The sequence below is a fragment of the Crocodylus porosus genome, unplaced genomic scaffold, assembly GCF_001723895.1.
Source record: "Crocodylus porosus isolate Cpor-Errol unplaced genomic scaffold, CroPor_comp1, whole genome shotgun sequence".
Lineage (NCBI taxonomy): Eukaryota > Metazoa > Chordata > Crocodylia > Crocodylidae > Crocodylus > Crocodylus porosus.
Window position 1 is genome coordinate 7538628 of NW_017728926.1, and position 22931 is coordinate 7561558.

Genomic DNA, 22931 nt, shown 5'->3' on the forward strand with positions numbered 1-22931 from the left:
CCGGGCCCGGGCAGCAGAGCGGCCCCCCTGCCCTGGGAGCAGGTGCGGGACGGCCCCGTCTGCCCAGTGCCCCGCAGGGCGGGCAGGACCGGCGCTGGCGCTTCCCCCAGGCCGGGGGGAGCGGGACTGGCACTTCCTTGAAGTGGCCGGCGGTTCCCGCACTGCGGCCCGGTGCCGCTGCGCCGCTCCGCGCCCACCCTGCTGCAGGCCTGGGCCCAGCGGCTGTAGCTCGGGAGTGACAGGTTAAAGACCCGTGTCCCCTGCGGTCTCCGTGGCTGTCACCCCGCTCCAGGAAAAGCCTGAGCAGGATTAACCGGACAGGGCTGAAATGCTCTGGCAGTGTCCCATGGTGGTCTCCGAGCTGCACTAGCAAAGGGTGCTTGCTCCTAGCTGGAGGCACCCTGGCAGATCTCAGCGGCTAGTGAATGATCAGGTCGAGGTGAGCTGCATTTGGCAGAACGGAGACTGCAGCGTCTGTCTGGGGGTGCCTGCTCCAAGTGTGGGGTTTGACCTAGGTGGCTGGCAGTGTCAGTAAGTGAGAGGGGGGGAAGTTGTCGTTGCTGCATGGGCTCTTGCTGACCTGGTTTGTTTGGGGTTTTTAAAAAAGTTTTTGCAAGTGTCATTTAGACTTGAGGGCTTGTTTGAAGCAACTCCAGTCTTGCATTCAGAAGCTCATGTGTCTCAAAGAACAGCCTTGTGCATCCTTGCACTGCAGCTTTATTTGAAATACTTACTCATAGATGCCTTGAAGGCTAAGGTCTCTGCATGCCAGCATGTGGTTGGCTCTCTCTAAACTGCCTGAACCATGTTTCAGGCGTGTTTGTGACCTATATTAAATACACAGTTAAAATGCAAGGCGTGCAAGACAAGCTTTTGTCTGCAAGAAGTGACACTTGGAGGGGGTCGAGGAGCTTGGTTTTGTCTTTCCTATTAGATCAGCTGTATCTTTTGCAAATGAAAGAGCTTGCAATCCTCCTTCTCTAGCTTTTGGGATGAAAGACTTTATTGAGTGGGGTCTTTGTAGAAATTTTGAAGGTGAATACTCTATTTCATAAGAAGTATGGGGATGTTAATGGGAGGGGAGAGAGCACCGCAGAGGGTTTCTTTGTCTTTGCTGCCAGCTGGTGTTCACTTTGGGGTCTCTTTTGTGTGGCTTGCAGAAATTTTGGTCTCAGAAACATGAATGGACAGAGGGCAACACTTGATTCTCGGGTAAGCAGAGCAGATCCCAAGAGTCTGTCGTGTTACTGGGAGATGGAGGCAAGCCCGCAGCCTAGAGTATCTGAGTTGAGCAAAGCATGGTGTCTGACGGGGCCTGTGAGCGGGATTCTGCATGAACTGCACTGGGACACCTGTAAGCGGTTGGAGATGCAGCAGGGAAGCTGTGCAGAAGCAGCTCTGAAACCACGCAGCACTGAGTGGGGTAGCTCTCAACTTGGAAACAACTCAGCAATGAAAGTTTGTCTTCTAAAGTAGTATTAGAAGTATTCTAAAAATATTCAGTATGCTTTATGGCGGGAAGAGCCATGCTCAAAAGCTGGCTTGTAGTACACTTGAGAGAGGATGCCAAAGCGTACGAGGAACAGCGCTTTTTATTTCTACTATGTTACTATCATTTGTGTAGACTACTGTTTATATCTACATGTATATCTTTAAATATCCACTGTGTATTTAGTAACGTGACGGGTTTTTTCTTGATGTGTATTATCAGTTTGTGGGTGCCTGGGTGGAAAATGAATTGTTATATTTATCTGACTCCAGTCAGCCTCCACAAATGACTGTGTACAGTGTACACACTTACAAAGCAAAGGTCAGAAAGTCAGGTTCGCTGGAGAGGCTAGTTTAATAATTACTCCTATGATGGCGCTGGGTTGGTGATGTTTGCTCTCCAGCTGGGTTTTGGTTTTCTTTTTTTTTCGAACCCTTTTGTTGTTTCTCAAACTCTGGCTCTGAAGAGGCTCTTGGCTTTTTTTTTCCTCCATGCTCCCTTTTTAAACAGGATTACTGGGTGTTCCCAAGGAGCATTGGGTGGAAGCAGCCCCGTTGGCTGCTTTTGCCATCTGCGGTGCTGCCACAGAAAACCTCAAAAGGGTCATGTGAGGAATGTTTTGGGTCAGCATTGTAATTTCTGCTCCATGCCTGCAGCTGCGGCCTCCCCCCACCCTGAGTTAATCTGGTGCCTTCTGTCAAGAAAAAGGCAGAGTTAGGAACGTCTTTTGCTGATTTTTTTTTTTAAGTTTGTTGGAAGATTGTGCTGCTATATCAGCTCTACTTGAGACCAACTGATTAAGCTGCCATAGCCCCAGCCAGTTGCATTAATGTGCAGCGTTCTGGCTAATTATGACGTTTTCCTGCCCCCAAAGACCTATAGGTAATGGAGTTGAATTATCAGTAGCCTTGCTGATCTGCACTGCTGCTCCCCATCTGCATTTTCTCTTTCTCTAGAAGTGCGGGTTTCTTCACCAGTTGGAGAAGTGTTGTGCTCTAGGCTCTAAATGCCTATTGTGACCTTCTCGAAAGCAACTCCTACGAACGTTGGGCTTATGCCATAACATCCTCCCAAAAGTGTTGCTGTTTCTAAGGCTGCGTGAACGGACTGCTGTTGGCAGTGGGCCTCCGAGGCTGCTTTACATGTTGACAGCAAATGTCTTGAGCCTTTTGGTAATCAAACTTTGGGACAGTAAAGGTTGGATCTAACCGACCTTCCTAATCACTGACAAATGCAGTTTCCCTGGTTTCAGATTGATTAAGCTGTTGGTACCGTGGTGGGGGAGGCTATTTTATGAAAGATAATACTCTTATGAGTCTAAAAATCCTGCCTTTGAACTTGTGTTCTCCTAGGCTGTATTTTTTTTAATTCAGTGCGCTTAAAAAGAGGTTCTTTTTCATCTCTCCGCTTCAGCTGATGGTGAGTGTTGCTGGTCAAACTCATAATAGGGAAGAAAGGGTGTTTGAACGCATGGAGTCTCTTAAATGGTCTGACAAGTGTGATGTTTTCATATGTAGCAAAGAGACACTTCAGCTAGATTTTTATCTAGTTCTGTTGTACCCTCAGAATTGATTTAAGGCAGTGGAAAGCTTTTACTGGATATTATTTATTTACTTGTTTCCATGTGTGGTGATTTATTCTTAGTTCATTTGGACTGTTAGGGGGTGATGTGGAGAACAGCAAAAAGCACGCTGCCTGCTGATGATTTTTATGAGCCAGAAGATTTAATGTATGTGTTATCCAGCAGGACGAGTCTCCCAGCCACTGGCACGTTTTCATCTATTGATAAACATCAGCCGCTGGTTGGTACCAAGGGAGGAAGACTGAATTAATCCCAGATGGGGGAACTGTTTCAGCCAATTTAAGACTTTCCGGTCAATTTAAGGCAGCAGGTCAGTAATTTTGGGGGTACATGCATACCTTTTTTTTTCTCTTGTTTTATTGATAGTGGTAACCTTTACTGAATGTCATACTCCTTAATGAATGATATGAAATAGGATGTAAAAATGTTGCTGAAGTCGAAAGCCTCATTTTATTTCATTGCTTGTGTTACTGTAGCATTATGGCACTGTTAGGAAGGCTGTGAAAATACCTTTCATTCTGTTGTATTCGCCCAAATCCAAGACCACTTTGAATTTTAGAGGGCCCCCCCCCCCAATAATTAGATTCTATAGGTGGAAAATTATAAGTTGCCATGTATAGAATTGAATTAGAGGAAGTTTGTTTTCATTTTGTCCCTCCCCACTGCTGTGGTGGGAGGCGAGGGGCCAGAGCCCCTTTCGCTTCAGACTCCTCCAGCTCCCCTTGCTGTGAGCTCCCTCCCCTGCCAAACACCAGCCTGGGGCAGGCAGCAGCTCAGCTCTGGCTTTGGCCCTGAGCCTGCTTCAGGCTGGTACTTGAATCCAAGATGTAGCTTCCTCCGCACCCCATGCTGATATGGGGGTACCTTGTCTTGGATTTGGGGAAGTACAGTAAATATTCAGGAGTGTTTTAATTTAAAAGTAGGAACCCAAGAGCAGTATTTTTATTTAAATTGGGGTAAAAGGTCAAGGGTGACTACAAGCCCTGCACACCTGGAATATTTTGAACATGATTTTCTGGGTTCATTTGAATCACAGGTTCTGGACACTATTTGGCTTAACATCCAATCTGTAGGGTGAGTGCCAATGGGTCACAGCTAAGCTCAGCCTTTATAATCTCAGCATGTTTTGGTCGTGTTGGAGTACATCACTGGAATACTTAAGGGAATCTCAGGTGTATGGGGGCGGGTGGGGAGTAATGCAGATTCAAAAGGTGGCAGTCTTCCTTTCACTAGCAGTGGCACTTGGGCACGTGGTGCTGGTAGCACTCCTGTCTTATTGCTAGTGCTGTACTGCTTTTCCCAAGGTCTTGGTTAAATTCCAGCACGGATTCCATTTCGCCAACCTAACTCCCCTGCAGTTTGTAGATATAGCTTTTATTTATTACCCTTAGCTGTTGTGTGATGGTTTCCCTCTCCACCAGACAGTTCTTGTTTTGCACTTTGCAGTTATTGTCTCTAAGTGGTTGCAGAGCAGGAACTGTGAAATGTTACTTCTCGCACTGCTGCTGGATCAAAACAACAGTGTGATGTGGAAAGACAGCCCTAGTAACAGAGACTGAGAGTCCTCCAGCAGATCTGCCAGTATTGTTCTGAATCCTTCAAGGCCAGAAAGCGTGGCTTTTTTTCAGTGTCGTGTTTAATATCCTGAAAGCTTAATGTCTGTATAGAAATAGCTTCATGGGACTACAGTCTGATTGATTTGTGAGTGGCTGGAAATCCCCTATTCTCCTTCATTCTGCTGACGTATTGTTCTAAATCCCATTTAAATGAAGTAGCTCAATTTTGCAGCAATAAGAATTCAGTTAATTTTGCAAGCTCAGAGAGGCATGTTGCCCTAAGAAGATATTTGCTGTATAATCTCCTTAGTTTTTGTTCCTAAATCTTTTTTTTTCTTTAAAATCAAGCCCTCAGTGGCAGGGCATAGTTGCACTACACGTGGCAGTGAACTCACTTGCTTGGCTTTTCTAATTTTAGTAAAGTTCAGTAAGCAGACTCAGGCCAGCTCTTCTGTACATTAAACAGCTATGAATATTCAAGATAAATATTTTATGACATTTAATCTCTCTCTTGGCTTGGCAGCTACCTTAATCTGTTCCAGTTTATTCCCCAGGGCTTTAATGTAATTTCCTGTACACATTTCTTTTGGCTGTCATGTTCTGCATATATTTACAGCTCAGTCCTGCAAAGCCTCCCACTTGAGTAGCTGTGTGGATATGGGCAAGTTCCAGTGACTAAAAAAGCTTTAATAGTAGAAACGATTTTTTATTACCTCCTGGGTCATTGATATAAGAGACTCTCTCGAGGTATAAGAATTTAGGAGCATATTCTTCACTGAATTAGGAAGACTGCAGGCAATACGATACAGTAGTTGACATGCTTCTCAAGGCTTGAGAACAGAAACAGTAAATCTCAGATTTACAAGTACCAGTTAACAATTGAGATTTGGCTAACCAGCAGCTTAGCTTCCCTCCACTATTTCTTATTTCTCTTGCATACAGGGAATACAGAGAATATGGACAATTCTGTTTTTTAACCACTTTAAAAGGAAGGTGAGCAGCTGCCTGGTGGTGTAACAGTTACAGTGTAACAGCTGCTGCCCAAGTGTATGATCTCCTAGGGATGCAAGTTAACTTAATTGCCTTATCTTAGACCTGAATGAGGCAGGGTTAAAGCTGCAGTGGTTTTGCTACATTTGCATTGATACAGAATTATGCAGATTTAAGTTGTGCTGTGAGGGTGGGTCCAGACAAGTGGTATGCCGCACCACAGACCGGTGACCTGACTTGCAGTGCTGCACACTCCGCACATGCAGGTGTTTCCCATGCTGCTAATTAGCAGCGTGCTTGGGGGGGGGGGGTTGACACTGGGAGATCCCGGTATGAAAAAAAGCCACACCTAAAAAGCAGGGTGATGCATGTGGTGGCAGTATGCACCACCTGAAACCAGAGCTTAGCTAGCTGGAGCCGGCTCCAGCTGCCAGACAGGCTCCCTGCTGCCAGATCCCCGATGCCCACCACTGGAGCCCCAGAGACCTCCAGGCCCCAGCCTCCCGTACCCCACCTGGAACAACTTGCCACACAGCGGTGCATGTGTGCATAGGTATTCCCCTGGGTACAAGTAGGAGCAGCACATATTGTGCTGCTGTTATTTGTCCCTGGGGAAAAAAATACAGATGCCCTTGGCTGGATATGCCCTATACGTTAATATTGGTATCGTTTGATATCAGTATAGTTGTAATATATGTCTATATCTGCAGCGTTTACTGGGTCAGCCACACTATAACAATGAGATGCCTCGCTGCTCTGCTGCAGGGTGCTTTGAGGAGTCATTTGACTGGCTGCATCCTCACTGTACACTGGGGTGCCTGATAGCCTTCTCCTTTGTTTTTTCCCCCCCAAAAGGTTTCAGATAATAGCCCAAAGCCTTTGGGAAACAGGCTGTTCTGCCATTTGCGTTCATTGGGTAGCAGCTAGAGCTGTTTGGAAAGGTGGTCCTATTAGTGAACTTCAGCACTGAACTTACTCTGGGACGTTTTCCTCATTTGTTTGCTTTGAGCCTGCCAGATCAGCAGACTGTGGGGCACTCTGAGATTACAGCAGTGGGTTACCTTATAACTCTTGAGCCTGAATATCTCTACTGTGTAACACAAAGCTTTTAGTTTTCCCCCCCAGGGGGAGATATCAAGCATTTGTGGCTTTCTGTCTTGAACAGCTGCAGAACCTCCTCGTGTTCTGGTCGTGGGATCCTCCTAGTTCAGGGCTCTGTTCTTCATGCCTGCATGAGGATGTGGTCGGGCTGCTCCCGACAATTGATGACACTAGAGCAAAGGGTAAAGGGGGCTTTGCATATAACTATGCTACTTGACCTCATGCAAACTGGGGTGCTTAAGAGCATTGGGACTGAGTTTGAACAGAATTTCTTCTGCAGCAGTCTTAACGAATCTGTCCTTTAAGGAAAACACTTTAGCTCATAAGTGGGATTAAGCCCCCCTGGAAGCATATCTGGATCAGCATGAACCTACTGATAGCAGCCTAGGAGAGGTCTGTATCTTAGTGCACTATTACACTGCGTTGTTCTGCTCTTGGAAAAGGGCTTGGGGAGAGGCAGTCTTCTTGCTGCTTTGTTGAAGTAAGATGAATGAAAAATCTGAGACGTGAAAACTTCAATGCAAAATGAACAGCTGCTTGGATGGGACAAAGAAACATCTTAACTGCTTCATCCATGTGTCTGAAGTGGGTTGCAATGTCCAGGTCAAGTCTAGCTTTAAAAAGCAAAGAAAATAAAATATGTGCCCTGGCCAGTTTTTCAGTAAGCATTTTAGTCAGTACAAGTCAGTCCAGGTGTATGCCCCTGTGTGTGCTCACCTGCCAGGCAGCGTTTACTGTGCTGCCATTGTCCAGAGGCACCCTTGTGTAACAGTATTGTCAAGATCTCCATAGTTAAACTTTCTACCATATAGTGCTATTTTTGGCAGTCTCTATACAGGACAGTAGCTTTGTCTGTAGTGAGTGATGTGTCCTCTCAGGCACTGATATTCCAGAATGCATTTTCCAGGTTGCTTAATCCTATGAAACCTGCTGATGTGCAACTTTAATCTCTGTAATGAAAGACTTGCGAGAAGTCTGTTTGCTGTCTGACCTATTCCATTTTCTTCCTTCTGATAGTCTGTATTTTGGGTATCGGTTGCAAAGACAAACATCCAAAGGTGGCTTTTATTGTTGCTGATTAAGACAGAATGGTTTGGCTCCTTTTACCAATGTTGGGGCCTATTTGTGCAACTGATACATTGCTTGACATTAACACTGTAATGCAACTAATGTGGCAGAATAGATTCACCCAACTTTATTTTACAGTTCAGAAGTGTACCCTCAGATGAGAAACAATTAGATACCTGTATTCCCAGGTTTGTTCTTTTCTCCAGAATTGTACTGTCAGGATTGCTGTAGTTCCTTGTGTTACACGACAGTGTGGTTGAAGTACCCATGCTACACGTCATTCACCACACCACTTTTCTTTGTTTTATGATCAGAAGGCTCAGACACCTGGGAATTTCTTTTCCTGTTTTGCTTATATCATTACAAGATCAAAAAGTATAAAAGCATGTGGTCTTTGAGGGCTGATTAAAGTCTTCTCTCCCTTTGTAGTTTTCTCCACTATCTGCTTTATGCATTTTTATATATCATTAAAAAAATGACTATAGCAGTGTAAACCATGGGAATAGTACCATAAATGCACTCCTGCACAGAATTGTGACCTGTAAAGACATTTCCCAGACACAATGTAAAGTAGCAGGTTGAATGAGAATAAAATAATTACAGAGGAAGGTAATAAATACATATATGAGCAAGAACTTTGGAACCCAGAGGCCTGTTTTGTTTTAGTTTGGCACTGGCTGTCTCAAAATAGAAAAGGAGTTGAGGCAGCTCTGTACTTCGGCATGTTATGATCACATTAACAAGTAGAAATGTACGTCTTAAGCAATGCAACAAATGCAAATCTTTGTCTCCTTCAGAAACTGCGAATGAAACATGGCGTTTCTATGCCATGAATGTTTAAAAATGACATTGTTAAGTAGTGAAGAACTCCTTTGCTTTTTTTTTTTTTTCTTTTCATTTTTGGCAGAAAGGGCAACAGACTGCAGGAAGAAGCATTTGAAGTTTTATTTTTAAACAAGATGTTGGTTGGAGGACCAGATACACTTTTATGGACCAACGGAGCTGAGAGAATAACCATGTGAGATTTATTTTTGTTTCCTTGTGAAGTTCTAGACAAAGTCAATGTTGCATTTTTTATTAAGTCTGAACCAGTAGTCTCTGAACATCAGCATGTCGACTGTAACGAGCGCTCAGACTCTGGAGGACTCTGATCCACCCCTTCTTGAAGAGAAGCCAAAGGGGAAGGCATTGTTTCCGTTGGACTCCCTCTTTGCTAATCGGAGTGAGAAATTTGTAATTGCCAGGAGTGACAGCGTACCGGAGGAGAACGTACTGAAAATCACTATCACGGAGACCACAGTCATTGAGTCGGACTTGGGCATCTGGAATTCCCACGCTCTCATCTACCTCACCTTGTGGTTTTTCTTCAGCTTCTGCACGCTCTTCCTTAACAAGTACATACTTTCACTGCTGGAGGGAGAGCCCAGCATGCTAGGTAACTGGTTTTCATTTAAGAACTCAGTTGCAATAAAATGTTTGCCAGTGAAGTAATGTAATAGGTGGTTTCTGTGGTGTAAGAAAGACAGTTAAGCAGTCAGACCAACAGGATTGGAATCGGGAACTTGGGAGTCCCATTTTCAGCACCCACAGGGACTCCCATCCTGGGTTACCCCTCTGTAAAATGGAATAAAAGCTCTTTTACAGAGGTGCTATGGGGATTGAACTAAAAGGTAATCTGCGTAGACTACTTCAAGGATAAATGTAGACAAAAATGTGCCTGATTTTTCTGCTTGCTCTAGTATGTGGTAAGACAGTGGTTTTCTCTCTCTCAAATTAAAGTCTATTTTTTAATACATTGTTTGTAATGTTCAAACCTCTAGAGGCCCAAGAGACCAAAGTGTTGCTGAATTGCAAAAGTTCTTAGTCCTCATATGAGCCTGGACAGCAGCTGTTTTTATCTACTGGTTTTGTTGTTTTTTGAAGAATGGAGTTTCTATAACAGAGCCATGTTTTTTTAATGCCTGTAGTTATCTTGCCACCTTTTGTCTCATCTGCCACACCGGGGGTAGATGCAGAAGGACAGGGCTTTGATCAGCATTTTATGAAGCTGCCCGTTTACCGGCCATGTCTAACTCCAGTGGCCTCTAATGAAAAATGTGCATCATGCTTTGGGATAGCTTGATATACTCTAGTCATCTTCTGACCGGTCTTGATTTCCCATCTTTCTTCAGGTGCTGTTCAAATGCTCTCAACCACCTTCATTGGCTGTGTAAAAATGTTTGTACCGTGCTGTTTGTATCAGCACAAGACACGTATCTCTTACCCACCCAATTTCATCATGATAATGCTGTTTGTTGGACTGATGAGGTAAATGGTTGAAACCTTCCCAGCGGGTTGTCTGAAGTATATTATCACTCTATATGTTTGCGTCCATGATCCCTTCTGTCCACAGAAAAGATTGGAGAGCACAGTTAGTGCCAACTGTTCTGAATCTTTCAGAATCTCATGATTTATTCTTTAATCACTTTTCCTAAATATTACTTGCTTTCTTCTGACATGAAGTCTTTTGGAACATGCTCCACTCACTATGACTTTTAGGTCCTTTATCTTAAATATATCCCTCTCTTCTTTCTTTTTTTAATGACATTTCTTCCTTCTAAGACTGATATTTTATTCTCATTTAAAACTGCTAGATGTTTGGTCATTACTAATTATTGTGGTATGATGTGTCACGTTACCCTTTCCCAGCAGACTGTATTAAATGTGTAGTATCAGCTATTAATTTACATTTTATTTTCAAATACACACCTTTTAGAAGAGAACACGTACTGCAGACTTGGATGGGGCTACAATAAAGCGTGGCTTGCTTTTCTATACCGCAAAACCAAAGTGCGTTAAGAATGTTTTTACTAAACTGGAAGGATCTATTTTGTAACCAAGTCCTGCAGCACTATTTTTAAAGGGTAACTAGCTTTCTGATTAAACAAAGGGCTAGACATGTAGCAGACATTTAGGTCCTGTAGTAAAAACCTGTGTATAAAAGAATTAGGCTGCAGTAACTACGTATAATAAATGCCTAACCTAAAATCAGCTTTTTAAAGCATTGCTTTATTTTCTGCTGCACTTAATGGGACTTTTTTCCTCCCCCCCCAGGTTTGCAACAGTAGTTTTAGGACTGGTCAGCCTGAAAAATGTGGCTGTTTCATTTGCTGAAACAGTTAAAAGCTCTGCACCTATTTTTACTGTTATCATGTCTCGGATGATTTTAGGAGAATATACTGGTAAGTGTTTTATTCAATTGCTTTGCCTTTGACAAAAAAAAATGGTTTTGAGCATGTTCCATGTTTAGACCAGTTGGAAATATCATTCATATTGAAAAAGTCTGAATTGTAAACGGAATGAGCAAGAAACAATAAAGTAATTTGTAGAAGGAGAAATTATGGCAAGAAACTAGTGTCCCAATGTTAGACCCTTAAATGAAACGATGTGCGTGTTCCATCTCTGATGGCAAGCTGCTGATGTGACTTACGTTTTAGGTTTCTGGCATCTTTACTGCCTCCAGCCTGAAGCTGATGCACAGAAATGGCCTCCTGCATCATTCCTTAGATTTCCACTGAATTGTAGTTGCATCTGTCTCTTTCTTGAAGGAGACCTCACACCTGCTCAGTCATCTGCACTCTTTGTGACTTGAAGTCAGAGGTGCAGAGTACTGATACAAGCCAGGAGGAGGCAGGTTTAGCAAAGCCACAGGACAGGTGGCGAGTTGATGACTGACAAGAAAGTCAAGACGAGGGAGGTTACCTGTCATTTTTCTTTTTAGATCAAGTGTGCTGGTGAATCAGATGATCTTTTAAGTGCTGTTCAGCAGTTTGTCTATAATCTTTTATGACTGAAGTGAAACAAAATCCACACTTATGACATTAAATGTATTTTTTTTTTTTACTAGAAAAGTTAACCTGGAGTTGACCAATTTCTTTCCTAAGCACAAGCAATGTTATGTGGGGCAATGGAAGTATGGCAATGTAAAGTCCAGTGTTTAAATCTTCTTTCTACTCACAGGATTGCTGGTCAATCTGTCTCTCATCCCAGTCATGGGCGGACTAGCTTTATGTACAGCCACAGAACTCAGCTTCAACATTCTGGGTTTTTCAGCAGCTTTGTCGACCAACATCATGGATTGGTAAGGTGTGAGGGAGGTTGCATGCACACAATAAAAAGTTGTAGTTATTTGGTAAACAAAGCCATCTCGCGTTCTAGAGCTGTCTTGTCCAGGCTGTGCTTAATGCGCACTGTTTTCATTTTTGCTACGGAGAGAAGTATACTAATAGAAAATGCGTTTTATCTTGGATATGGGAACACCATACATGTCAGCACACGGTGGTTAAAGAACTCCTGTACTCATAAAATCCATGTGTAGTTACCGTGATCCAGAAACCATGCCATGCCATAAGCCACTTACTAGAGTTATCAATATGCAACTACTGGCTTGGTTGTGACAGGTGGCAAAAAATGACATCTTGAAACACCAAAAATATAAGTATGTTAGTGTTTGTGAATTTTTGAAGAGTGCTAGTGACTCTAAAATTACGGTTAAGCAAATACATGTTTTAATAACACTAAGAAGGTAGCTGAAGCTAGAGCATTAGGATAAGATTTTAACAGGCAACATTAACAATGATTTGGGAGTTGGATCACATGTGAAAGACAAAAACAACAGCCAGTGTAAATCATTATTGTCTTGGTTCAGATTCAAAGTGATCCAAAGGGCATGATATTGTAATGCACTTCTGGGGGTACACTTTTTCTCTCGATACTAAGCCATATCATATCTGATTTCTAAGTAAACAGAATAAGCTCTACCAAAAAGAGGCTTTGTGATGTTTTAATATGTTCAAAGCAAGAGATTATCTTAATAAATATGGTACTAGATTAACTGCTGAGACTCTTTACTTTATAAATCCCATTCCTGTGACTCAGACTCATTTATGGGGGCTGGGAAGGGGGGCGGGGGGGCATTATTGTTTCCTGCTCTTGGAGTACAGTGGCATTGGTGTTCAGCTCCAGTTCCTCATTCCCGCTAGAAGTTCTGCCTATGGACTTTGTTAGGAGTCCAAAGCCTCCCTTGAAAACAAAATAGGTCTACTGGGTGATCTTGAGCTTTGCTCTCCATTCTCTTTGGTGTGATTGTTTGTACTTTGCCACTAGCCGTATGTAAGGGAACACAGACTGCCAGGCAGAGATTAAATCAGGTCTCTTTCAAATCAGTTCTCTTCATCTCTCATGAAAAATGCAAAGTAAGCCATGAAAGAAGCCTGGATGCATATGTATTTTTATGAAATAATGTATACGGAAATTGGGTGCAGCCTTTTTGCTTTTGGCAACTTACAGTGCATTGCAGCTCAAATGTCCTTGCACCATTTTTTCTACATGCCCTTTTGCATCGTCACAGGCTGGATATGCTGTGTTTGTATTAATTTCTAATTAATTAATTGCTTTAGAGGGCAGTTGAGTGGAAAAAGAAAAGCAATACTTTAGTTTCCCAGTCAAGCTCCTTAAATAGCAAACATGTTTCCATTTAAAATACCAAATACTTATTTTAAAAGAAGAATTCTGTTTCTGAAAATTACAGTCAGTGAGGTGATGCAGAGAAAAAGTAACTGGCACTTTTAGATTCAGATAAACTTAAGAGAGAATTACCAAACAGAATAATGCTTTATGTATATTAATCTAAAAAGTAAAGTACAAACCTGAAATGTAGCTACCTGAAGAACAAGAAATACAGTTATTAGACCACATACTAACCTGATATCCTTTCATCTTCATTTTGAATGTTTCAAATTCTGATTTGTTTCCTAAACAGGAGTATGGCATTTCATGTTGCTTTCTATAATGGTCTCACTTCAAACTTAAAAAAAAGAAAGAAAAAGAAATGAAAGTATCAATAGTGAGTCGCATGCTATTTATAGAATGGGAAACTTAAAACAAATTACTTGTAAAATGGGTTAACAAAACATTCTGCAGCGTGTTTATAGGGCAGCCATGTTAATGAGACATATAAGAAAAGAATATATTCTGCCTCTAAGACCGCCTTTTCTATTCTATTTAAACCCACAAAGGACTGTGCAGACCACCGATTCTCAACCAGCGTGCTGTACTGCTGGGGGTGTCTTGAGATCCTTTCAGCAATATTAGCACTGTTAGGTGTGGAAACACAATTCCCAAAATAATCCCAGCGTTTTCAAATAGGAATCCATAGCATTAAAAACATTGATCGGTGGGTTTTTTTTGAAGTTTTGCAACAGAATAATTGCTCTAGTATTATTTTGTAGCCATTGAGAGAGACTGAGTGAGAACCAAGAGCTGGCATCTTCTGAGGGGTGCCTTGAGTCTGTTGAAAGGTGCCTCGAGTTTAAAAAGATTGAAAACCACTGGTGTAGAAAAGGCAGCTGTTGGCCGGAGTTGTATAGAAAAGCTTACTTTCTGTCGCAGGATATTATTAAGTTCATAGTTTCATATATTCACTATAAGCAGTATCTATAGGTAAACTTCTTGCTTTTCTTTTCCCAGTCTGCAAAATGTTTTTTCCAAAAAGCTGCTCAGTGGAGACAAGTACCGCTTTTCGTAAGTATTTGTTGCTTCAAATATACCTTTTGGAGAAGGGCCATGGGCAGCATCAGGAAACCAGGTTTTCAGAGTTAGTAGGACTGGGACAGGGCCTCTGTCTTGCTTCACAGCTTCTGATAACAGCTGTGCCATATCAATATTAACCAATTTATGTCAGAAATAGAAGCAGTTAGTCTTCCACAAACAAAAAACAAAACAAAAAACCCAAACCGTAACCATTAGTGTGTAAGAGATGATGATCTAAAATTCCTTTAAGATATCCAAAATGGCAGTTGTCTAATGCTAAAGAAACTCCCTCTTCTGCCCATGACTGACAGCATGCCACTCCTTTTAAAGTTGCTACAGTCCCAAAAGGTTTTTTCCATACTTGAACTACAGAACACTTGAACCACTAGTTAAGTATCACACTATATCGTTCTTGTTCACAATCATTAGCTTTAAAAACACTGTTTTAAACATTCAATAAATCCTGTATTGGTAGGAACCACCTGAACCTTTGAAAGCATCTATTTTGATAAATTTAGGATTCAGGGAGAGCAAACTCTTAGCTCCATTAAGAGTCTTTTGTGTCTTTCATCAGGCTTTTTAGCTGATTTTTTTTCTAAAAATGGTTTTGAGCACTAAGGTGTCTGTGCGGAGCCATTAATGCAAATTCAGTATAGCTCTTTGACAATAATTAATTGATAACTTTTGAAAATGTTCATTTTTTTTAATGATCTGTCTCTCTTTTATAGAGCCCCAGAGCTTCAGTTCTACACCAGTGCTGCTGCAGTCATTATGCTAATTCCAGCATGGATATTTTTCATGGTAACTTTCATTAGCTAACAACGCTGTGTATTTTCCTTTTGACCTGTGAGCAGATGACTTACTTTCAGTTTACCTTTCCTATTCTTTAAAATCATGCTGGCATGCACTTCATCCTGTGTTTGGCTGGTGATGTTTTAAGAGGCTGAGAGAGGGTGTTTCAAGAAGCAGTTTCATGCAAGCATGATTTGACAAACAAACCAAAAAAAACCTGGCGTTGGTTTCAAGATTTAAGGAACAAGTCATTGTTTCATTTGGCCTTCAAAGTAACTTAAAAAAATTAGTCCTGTGGTCTTGCTAGCCTTTTTGATATTGACTGTATTCATAGGATACTTGACAGTCTGTTATGAGAGAGGAAACTGTGATATCGTCTTCTGGCTAGTTTGTGTCAGAGAGGGAATTGGGACTCTTGGTTTCCTGTCTCCAGGTTCTGTGTTCCAACTACTAAGGTGCACAAACCAAATGCAGAAAAAGAAAAATTAGACTTGCAACCATAAAGAAACCATTCACATATTATATGGTGTGGAGAAAATGTTGGGATGGCAGTAATTTTGTCCTGTTCTCTTCTGTATGATAGAGAAGCCAAAAGCAATTATCGCAACCTTATTAACTGCATTAGAGATGGTTTTAAAAGATATCCCACTGCAGCACTTGCCCGTATGACTGAGTCAGAACAGATCAGCCCTGAGTTATGATGCTTCTGCTAGAAGCCCTAGCAAAGAGATGAGCGGGACAAGTTTAGATGCTAACTTAAAGCCCAGTGTGTTCTGTTGAAGGTGAATTATGGATTCAGCATATTCCCAATGGGCTAGCACAGCTACTTCTCTCAAATGACATGACAAAACTGAATCTTTCCTAATCAATTTGAATGACACAGTGCTCTAATCATGGTGGGCAGTTAAGAGAAGTATCTTGCTGTGTGTGCCACTTCCTTTTTTAAATGTTCACACAGGATTAAATGATGTCATGGAAAGTCTGAAGAAAACAGATTTGGGTTACATTTTTTTCAGAGACAAGAGAAATCTCAAAGGGTTAAAAAAAATTCCAGTTCAGGCTTCTGAAGTCTGGATTAAGTATTCCTGGGTATTGCCAGTACTAAGGAGATGCCACCATTAGGCAGGGAAAATGTCTATGAAATCTATGAAAATTACTTGACAGTGTAGATGTTCTTGTAAGCTGTGCTCCTAAAATCTTCCCTTTTTTGGCTTTAGGATGTGCCAGTGATTGGGAAAAGTGGAAGAAGTTTCAGTTATAACCAGGATGTCATTGTACTGCTCCTAATAGATGGAGTCTTGTTTCATCTTCAGAGCGTCACAGCTTATGCTTTGATGGGAAAAATTTCTCCTGTCACTTTCAGGTACCACTATAACTTCCATATTATTCTTTCATTGCTCAGATTATCTCAAATGAGGAACTATTTGGAAAGTTGCTTTACCTGTACGTCAGAGTCATGAAATGCCCTGTACAGTCATAGAAAATAAGTGTTGGAAGGGACCTCAGGAGGTCATCTAGTCCAGCCCCCTCATCTAATTCACCCCCCAAGATCCTGCATGCAAGCATGGGCCACTCCTGTACTTCCCTTGAGTCTGTAGCTCCAATGTAGACAGCTGTACTACTGTTCTTGTGTGCAAGAAGGGTGGGATTTGGCCCAAAATATTACACGGCGGGACTGTTCTGCACAGTTCTTAGCCTCATTTTGCGTTAATAGGAGCATCAGGTAGGTATATTTACAATTGCTTACCACTGTTTTAAAATGGAATGCTATTTATTTTCTAGTAGGACCACCGAGGTGGATGGATTAGACAATGGAGAACATAGGATTCTGCTGTAGTCTTGTTTAACTTCCCCTTGCCCCCACTTTTAAAAGCAAATTTAATTCCCACATAGGTCTATTACACAGACCTGTTCTTGCTTACAAGTGAAGTGCTGCTTACACCACTTCACACTCACTCTGATTAGCCCAAATAGGAAAAGCAGAATCTGGGTTTCTGCAAAGATAATGCATGCTGGAACAGGTTGGTAAGTTTTACATGTGGGAAATTTCAAAGCTTTCAGTCCCTTACTGATTTTGTTTTGTTTCAGTGTTGCTAGTACTGTGAAGCATGCGTTATCAATCTGGCTAAGTATTATTGTGTTCAGTAACAAAATCACAAGTCTCTCAGCCATTGGAACTGTTCTAGTAACAATTGGAGTCCTGCTATATAACAAGGCGAAGCAGCATCAGCAAGAAACTATCCAAAGCCTGGCGGCAGCAACAGCCCCACAAACTACACAAAGGACAGCTGAAGATACTGAGCCACTGATTTCCAAGGAGATATAGCCATATAGTTGATATGGCCCTTACTTCTTCCAATCTGGTGTAACTCAAAGGAGCTCCTTCTTAAATGGCTGATACTCCAGCAGTTGACAGTGATTGGTTTCTTTTGAGTCTGCAGCAGGTGAAGAGATGGACTTGAGGCAGAAGGGAAAAGAATCTAGGAAGTCCTTTTTTACTGAGCAACTGACGTCAAGAGCCGAAGACCCAAAGTCATAGTGTCATAAATACTGGCTTCAGGCTCTTTTATTGACTCTGCTAATAAAACACAAGACTATCTTGGTGATAAAACTCCAGTGTTGTATGGGAAAGTTACTTGTGCCCTGGCCCACTGTGGTAATGTGAAAACATGACTCCTCACTGTCTTCTGCTTGCTTGCAGTGGAATGAAACTGCTGCAGAGCAGAACATTCCTATTCGCAGCTATTTTGAGCGTCCTGCACTGGGTGAATTGGTAGTGTGGCACTGTGGTGTGGTGCAAAGCTGCAGAATGACTACACACCCATGGGTGGAAGTGAAGGAAGTAGTCGCAAATACAAGAATAGTGGTGAGGAGCTAGTTCTCTGCATAAACCAGCAAAGAAAATATGTGGTTTTCTGCTCAAATTGTAACAATTGGAGCATTGCAGCTTTTCTGGTTACTTGTAGCATTGATACAACTTGTGAAACTGAAACCCAGATATGCACACACTCCCTTGCTGAAGTTGTTACTATCGGGCAAAAACTACTGGAAACTGCAATAATAAATGAGGCAACATCAGCACTTCCATTATAACAATATACATTTCCTCTGGAATATAATTAACTATAAAAATCCTGAGATAGGAGAGGGACTAATGCATACAATTTTCTAGGGGTGGAATAAATACATACTACCTCTAAGAAACTCAGGGTTAAAGTCCGTCTTTGGCCTGTTACTTTGTGTGCAATTATTTGAGCATCTCCTGTGAAGAGACCTGTTTGCTATGGACATTTCTGATACAACCAGAGAAGATGTGTGTTTGGTGGGGGGGAGGGGGGAGGAAAAGTTTTAATCCTAAAATAAAACTGTCCTGGCATCTGTGGATTTTAATAGTTTATTTAATTAACATGGTGCAGTGGTTGAAGAAGGAGCATGGGGAAAGCTGCTGCTTTCTCTTTCTGACATAGCCTTTTAAAAATGTCACTTTATATGAAGAAAATAAGTGTTTACGTGAAAAAAAATCTGTGATATTACTGTCATTATAAACAAATTACAGGAGAATTATGGGAGAAGAATCCTACAACAGAATTAAGACCTTCTTGTTTAGTTGTTATTTCTTGCCTGAAATATTATAGATTGGGGTGGGCAAAATGCAGCCCAGGGGCCGGATGTGGCCTGCCAGGCCCTTAAAAAATTTGGAAAATTAATATTTATCTGCCCCTGGCTGCCTGTCATGTGGCCCTCGATGGCTTGTCAAAACTCAGTAAGTAGCCCTTCACCCAAAATAACTGACCACCCCTGTGATAGATTGGCAGCAGAGGCACAGATCAAGTGATCCTCTAGGAAAGGACAAATTGTAAATAGCCCCAGTTTTAGTGTCCTTAGTCTGCAAAATCTAAGCATTTGCTTCATTCTGCACACAGCAGATAGTGCCGTTGTCTTCAGGGGACTACTCCCAAGGGCTGCAAGGAGTGGATCTCTGAAGAAATTCTGTCTGCAGTAATGATCCTGGAAGCTGTTTGCTTGCTTGTTTGCCTAAACTGGGCTTATTGCCGGGGTGGGGGGGGGGGTGTATTAATTGCCAGTCAGAGAGACCCAAATCAATACCCTGCAGCTCAATGTATCATGTTGTTGACATTGTCTAGATTTTTACTGAAAAAAATACATTAAATTCCTCTGTGACAGATTCAGACCTATCACTAAAATAATGGAGGAAAAGATTAGTGTGGTACTAAAAATAGCTGTAGTTGCTAGGTAGGTTGTTTTTAAAAACTTGGGACTTGATAAGTAAAACCAATACAGCAGGCATTTTATGAAAAAAAAAAGGGGCTTGCCACTCGCCCAGTATATTTAATAAAAAGAAAATTGTCCTTATGACTGCAAAGAGTAATAAAGCTTTTCATTGGCAGAATAAAACACACTGTTAAGCTCCAAGTTTAAATTTAAAGTTGTCATCTTGGGATCATAAGGAGTTTGAGCTGTAAGAACTGGGATTAAAAAAACCGCAACAAAACTAAAATATTGCCTTAGTGTTAGCCTTTTATACTGTCAGTACATTCATGCCTGTATGAGCTTTCCAAATGTCTGTCTGACGTGGACTGGAGTCATCTGTGCTATCAGGTCACTGATATTGAGTCCATAGCCAAATAAGCTATTTATTAAAAAAAAATCCAATAATCAGCGTGGCTGAACATACTGCAGTGTAGCCTTGATTTGCTCTTCAGTGTCAGATGGATCGTTTTTCCCTCTCTACCCCATCAGTTAGAGTGGAGTTAATAGAATTTATTGGCCATATTCCCCATGTAATCAGTTATTCCAGAACACAGATATTTTTTCCCTTTCACTCAAGGGGTAAATTAATTCCTATTTACCATGTGACAGCTTTGCCTTTTCATGCTATAACCCATGCAAGTAACAAGGGCAAGCTGATATAGTCTGGAATGTTACTTGGATGCCAAGCCATAGGTAACAAGGCTGTGGACCAAATAATACATGTTCTGTTTTCTCAATTCTTCCTTCTCATAGCTGCATATTCCACTTTCCCAAACCCCACAGTGCTGCTTGGCACAGAAAGGCAGCAGGTGTACAGAAAAGAACAGGTAGGGCTCAAAGGGACCTTTACAGTCATTGAGTCTGGTTCTCTGGTGCTGCAGACAATCAGGCTTCATCTCCATCTGCAAGATCCATCTGATCAACCTATAACCTAGAAGTGATCCATTTGTGAGGCTGATCCAGACTCTTGCTGTCTTAAGATCTGAGTTATTTTGAGCCTAAATTTATTCACAGCCAAATAGTATCCATTTATTCTTCATGGAGTTCATAGACATTAGGGCTGGAAGGGACCTCAGAAGATCAGCGAGTCCAGCCCCCTGCCCCAGGGTCAGGAAGTCAGCTGGGGTCAAAGGATCCCAGCAAGACAAACATCCAAATTTCTCTTAAAAGAGGCCAGAGTAGGTGTTTGCACCACCTCTGGAGGGAGTCTGTTCCAGACCTTGGGGGCTCAGACAGTAAAGAAGTTTTTCCCTATGTCCAGCCTAAAACGGTCTCGGAGGAGTTTGTAACTATTGGACCTTGTCATCCCTTGGGGTGCTCTGGTGAACAAATGTTCCCCCAGAACCTAATGCACACCCCGATGTACTTATAGGTTGTCACCAAGTCACCACTGAGCCTGCGCTTTTCCAGGTTGAAGAGTCCCATGGCTCTCAGCCTCTCTTCATAAGGCCTGTTCTCTTGCCCTCTGATCATGCGCATGGCTCTCCTCTGGACTCTGGTGTACCAGCACTATTTAGCTTACTGTTTTTTCCCCAGTATAGTTATATGCAGCTTTCTTCCTGCCTTTGCAGCTTTACTAAGTTATAGCCAAGCTCTTTCGGACTTCTCTTTAAGGTAACCTCCCCCATTCTCATCAGGCTTGCAGCCTTTCTCTGGATCTATTCCAATCTGAATCCCTGTCTCCAGCATGGGTGACCGGAGTTGTACAGAATTCTGCGTAAAGTCATCCCAGTGCCTTGTATAATGGCAATAAGACTTCCCCATCTCTACTGGAAATTTCTTGTGCGATTGCATTTGCCTTTTTCATACTTGAATTACAAGAGTAGCTCATAGTTGTCCTTTGATGGACCAGTAGGCTAGTGAAGGAAGAGTCTGTGGTCAGTAATTAGACAGATAAATGGTATTTCAACTGTTTTGCCACTGGAAAATGCCATGCAAATCAAATCACGCTAGCTTAAAAAAAATCATTGTCCTGTTGTAAATTGGTCCGTTATTCTCACCTTCAGTTTCCTTTTGTTGTTGCTGGCTAAATGTATCTTTTGTTGAACAATGTTTTTGAATGGCAGTGCAAAGAATACTTGGATTTGGGTCATTGGGTGGGTCAGAAGCCAAACCTTTGATGTGCGTTAAACTTCAAAAGTTGGATTCTCCACATTTTCTCTTTGGAAGACAGGAAAAACTTCCTGTTGACAGAGAGCATAATGCAGCTGATTAGACACCAAAGGACACGTATTTTTGTTTGATTATATATGATTTGATTGCATCAAACATGAAAATGCAGCCTTACATTTCTGGGATGCTATAATTTATTAATTAGGATAGTTAACTAAACCACTGGATAAATGGCTAGTTAATTTAATAAGGACAATATAGTAACAAATTAGGCTACCACAGCATAAATAGGAATTGGAACAGATTCTGACAGATATTCATAGACTCATAGAAAGTTAGAATTGGAAGGGACCTTAGGAGGTCATATAGTCCAACCCCCTGCTCAAAGGAGGACCATCCCCAACTGGATCATCCCAGCCAAGGCTTTGTCTAGCCAGGTTTTAAACCCCCCCAAGGATGGAGCTTCCACCACCTCTCTGGGTAACTTGTTCCAGTGTTTTACTAGCCTCCTAGTGAGAAAATTCTTCCTAATATCTGACCTAAGCTTCCCTTGCTGCAACTTGAGCCCATTGCTCCTTGTACTGTCAGCTGCCACCTCTGAGAACAGTCCAGCTCCATCCTCTTTCAAAGCCCCCTTCAGGTAGCTGAAGCCTGATATTAAGTCTTCTCTCAGTCTCCTCTTCTGTAGACTATAAATAAACCCAGTTCCCTCAGTCTTTCCTCGGAAGTCATGTCCCCCAGCCCCCTGCATTTTTGTTGTCCTCCACTGGACTCTCTCCAATTTGTCCACATTCTTTTTTTTTTTTTTTTTTGGTGGGGGGGTGTCCAAAACTGGACACAGGACTCCAGATGTGGCCTCACCAGTGCTGAATAGAGGGGAATAATCACTTCCCTTGACCTGCTGGCAACTACCTACCAATGCAGCCCAGTATGCTGTTAGCCTTCTTGGCAACAGGGGCACACTGCTGGCTCATACTCAGTTTTTTGTCCACTGTCACCCCCAGGTCCTTTTTTGCAGAGGTGCCGCCCAGCCAGTCAGTCCCCAGGCTGTACCAGTGCATGGGATTGTTCCATCCTAAATGCAGGACATTGCACTTGTCCCTGTTGACCCTCATGAGATTTTTTTGGCCCAATCCTCTAATTTGTCTGTAGGTCACTGGATTTTGGAGTGCTGAGCCTTTTGAAACTCTGGGGGGGGGGGAGGCAGGGTTTTATTTTATGACTGGTAAAATCCCTCCTGGTATAAGATACTGGTGCTTGATGGAAGGAACGTACTGCATGGTGAACATAAGGGAAGCAATCCTCGATATTACTTACAAAACCTGTGGTGATGCTGTACCCCAAATTACAAATCTCACTGCTAAAGGTATGGGTGAGAACTGCACGGCTTACATGTTAT

At 42.1% G+C, this 22931-nt stretch overlaps 1 protein-coding gene across 3 annotated transcripts; it reads left to right on the plus strand.

Moving 5' to 3' along the window:
• The first annotated feature begins 282 nt into the window (after window positions 1-282).
• On the plus strand, window positions 283-18530 carry LOC109314258 (solute carrier family 35 member E2-like). Of its 3 annotated transcripts, none has more exons than XM_019541300.1 (11): window positions 283-527; window positions 3237-3381; window positions 8694-8804; window positions 9031-9221; window positions 9958-10093; window positions 10880-11007; window positions 11786-11906; window positions 14294-14347; window positions 15085-15157; window positions 16366-16511; window positions 17237-18530. In XM_019541300.1, the coding sequence occupies exons 3-11, from the start codon at window positions 8746-8748 to the stop codon at window positions 17472-17474; spliced, it is 1146 nt and encodes a 381-aa protein (XP_019396845.1). In that variant the 5' UTR covers window positions 283-527; window positions 3237-3381; window positions 8694-8745; the 3' UTR covers window positions 17475-18530. The 3 variants fall into 3 exon arrangements, with proteins under 3 accessions (XP_019396845.1, XP_019396846.1, XP_019396844.1); XM_019541301.1 differs by lacking the exon at window positions 283-527 and adding an exon at window positions 2150-2661; XM_019541299.1 differs by lacking the exons at window positions 283-527; window positions 3237-3381 and having other exon boundaries at window positions 8711-9221.
• The last annotated feature ends 4401 nt before the right edge of the window (window positions 18531-22931 follow it).

Excerpts from the sequence above, each read along its gene's own strand:
- LOC109314258 (XM_019541299.1), top strand. The coding sequence starts at position 8,897 with ATGTCGACTGTAACGAGCGCTCAGACTCTGGAGGACTCTGATCCACCC. Across the intron at positions 9,222-9,957 it reads GGGAGAGCCCAGCATGCTAG|GTGCTGTTCAAATGCTCTCA; the intron begins GTAACTGGTTTT and ends ATCTTTCTTCAG. Across the intron at positions 14,348-15,084 it reads GGAGACAAGTACCGCTTTTC|AGCCCCAGAGCTTCAGTTCT; the intron begins GTAAGTATTTGT and ends TCTCTTTTATAG.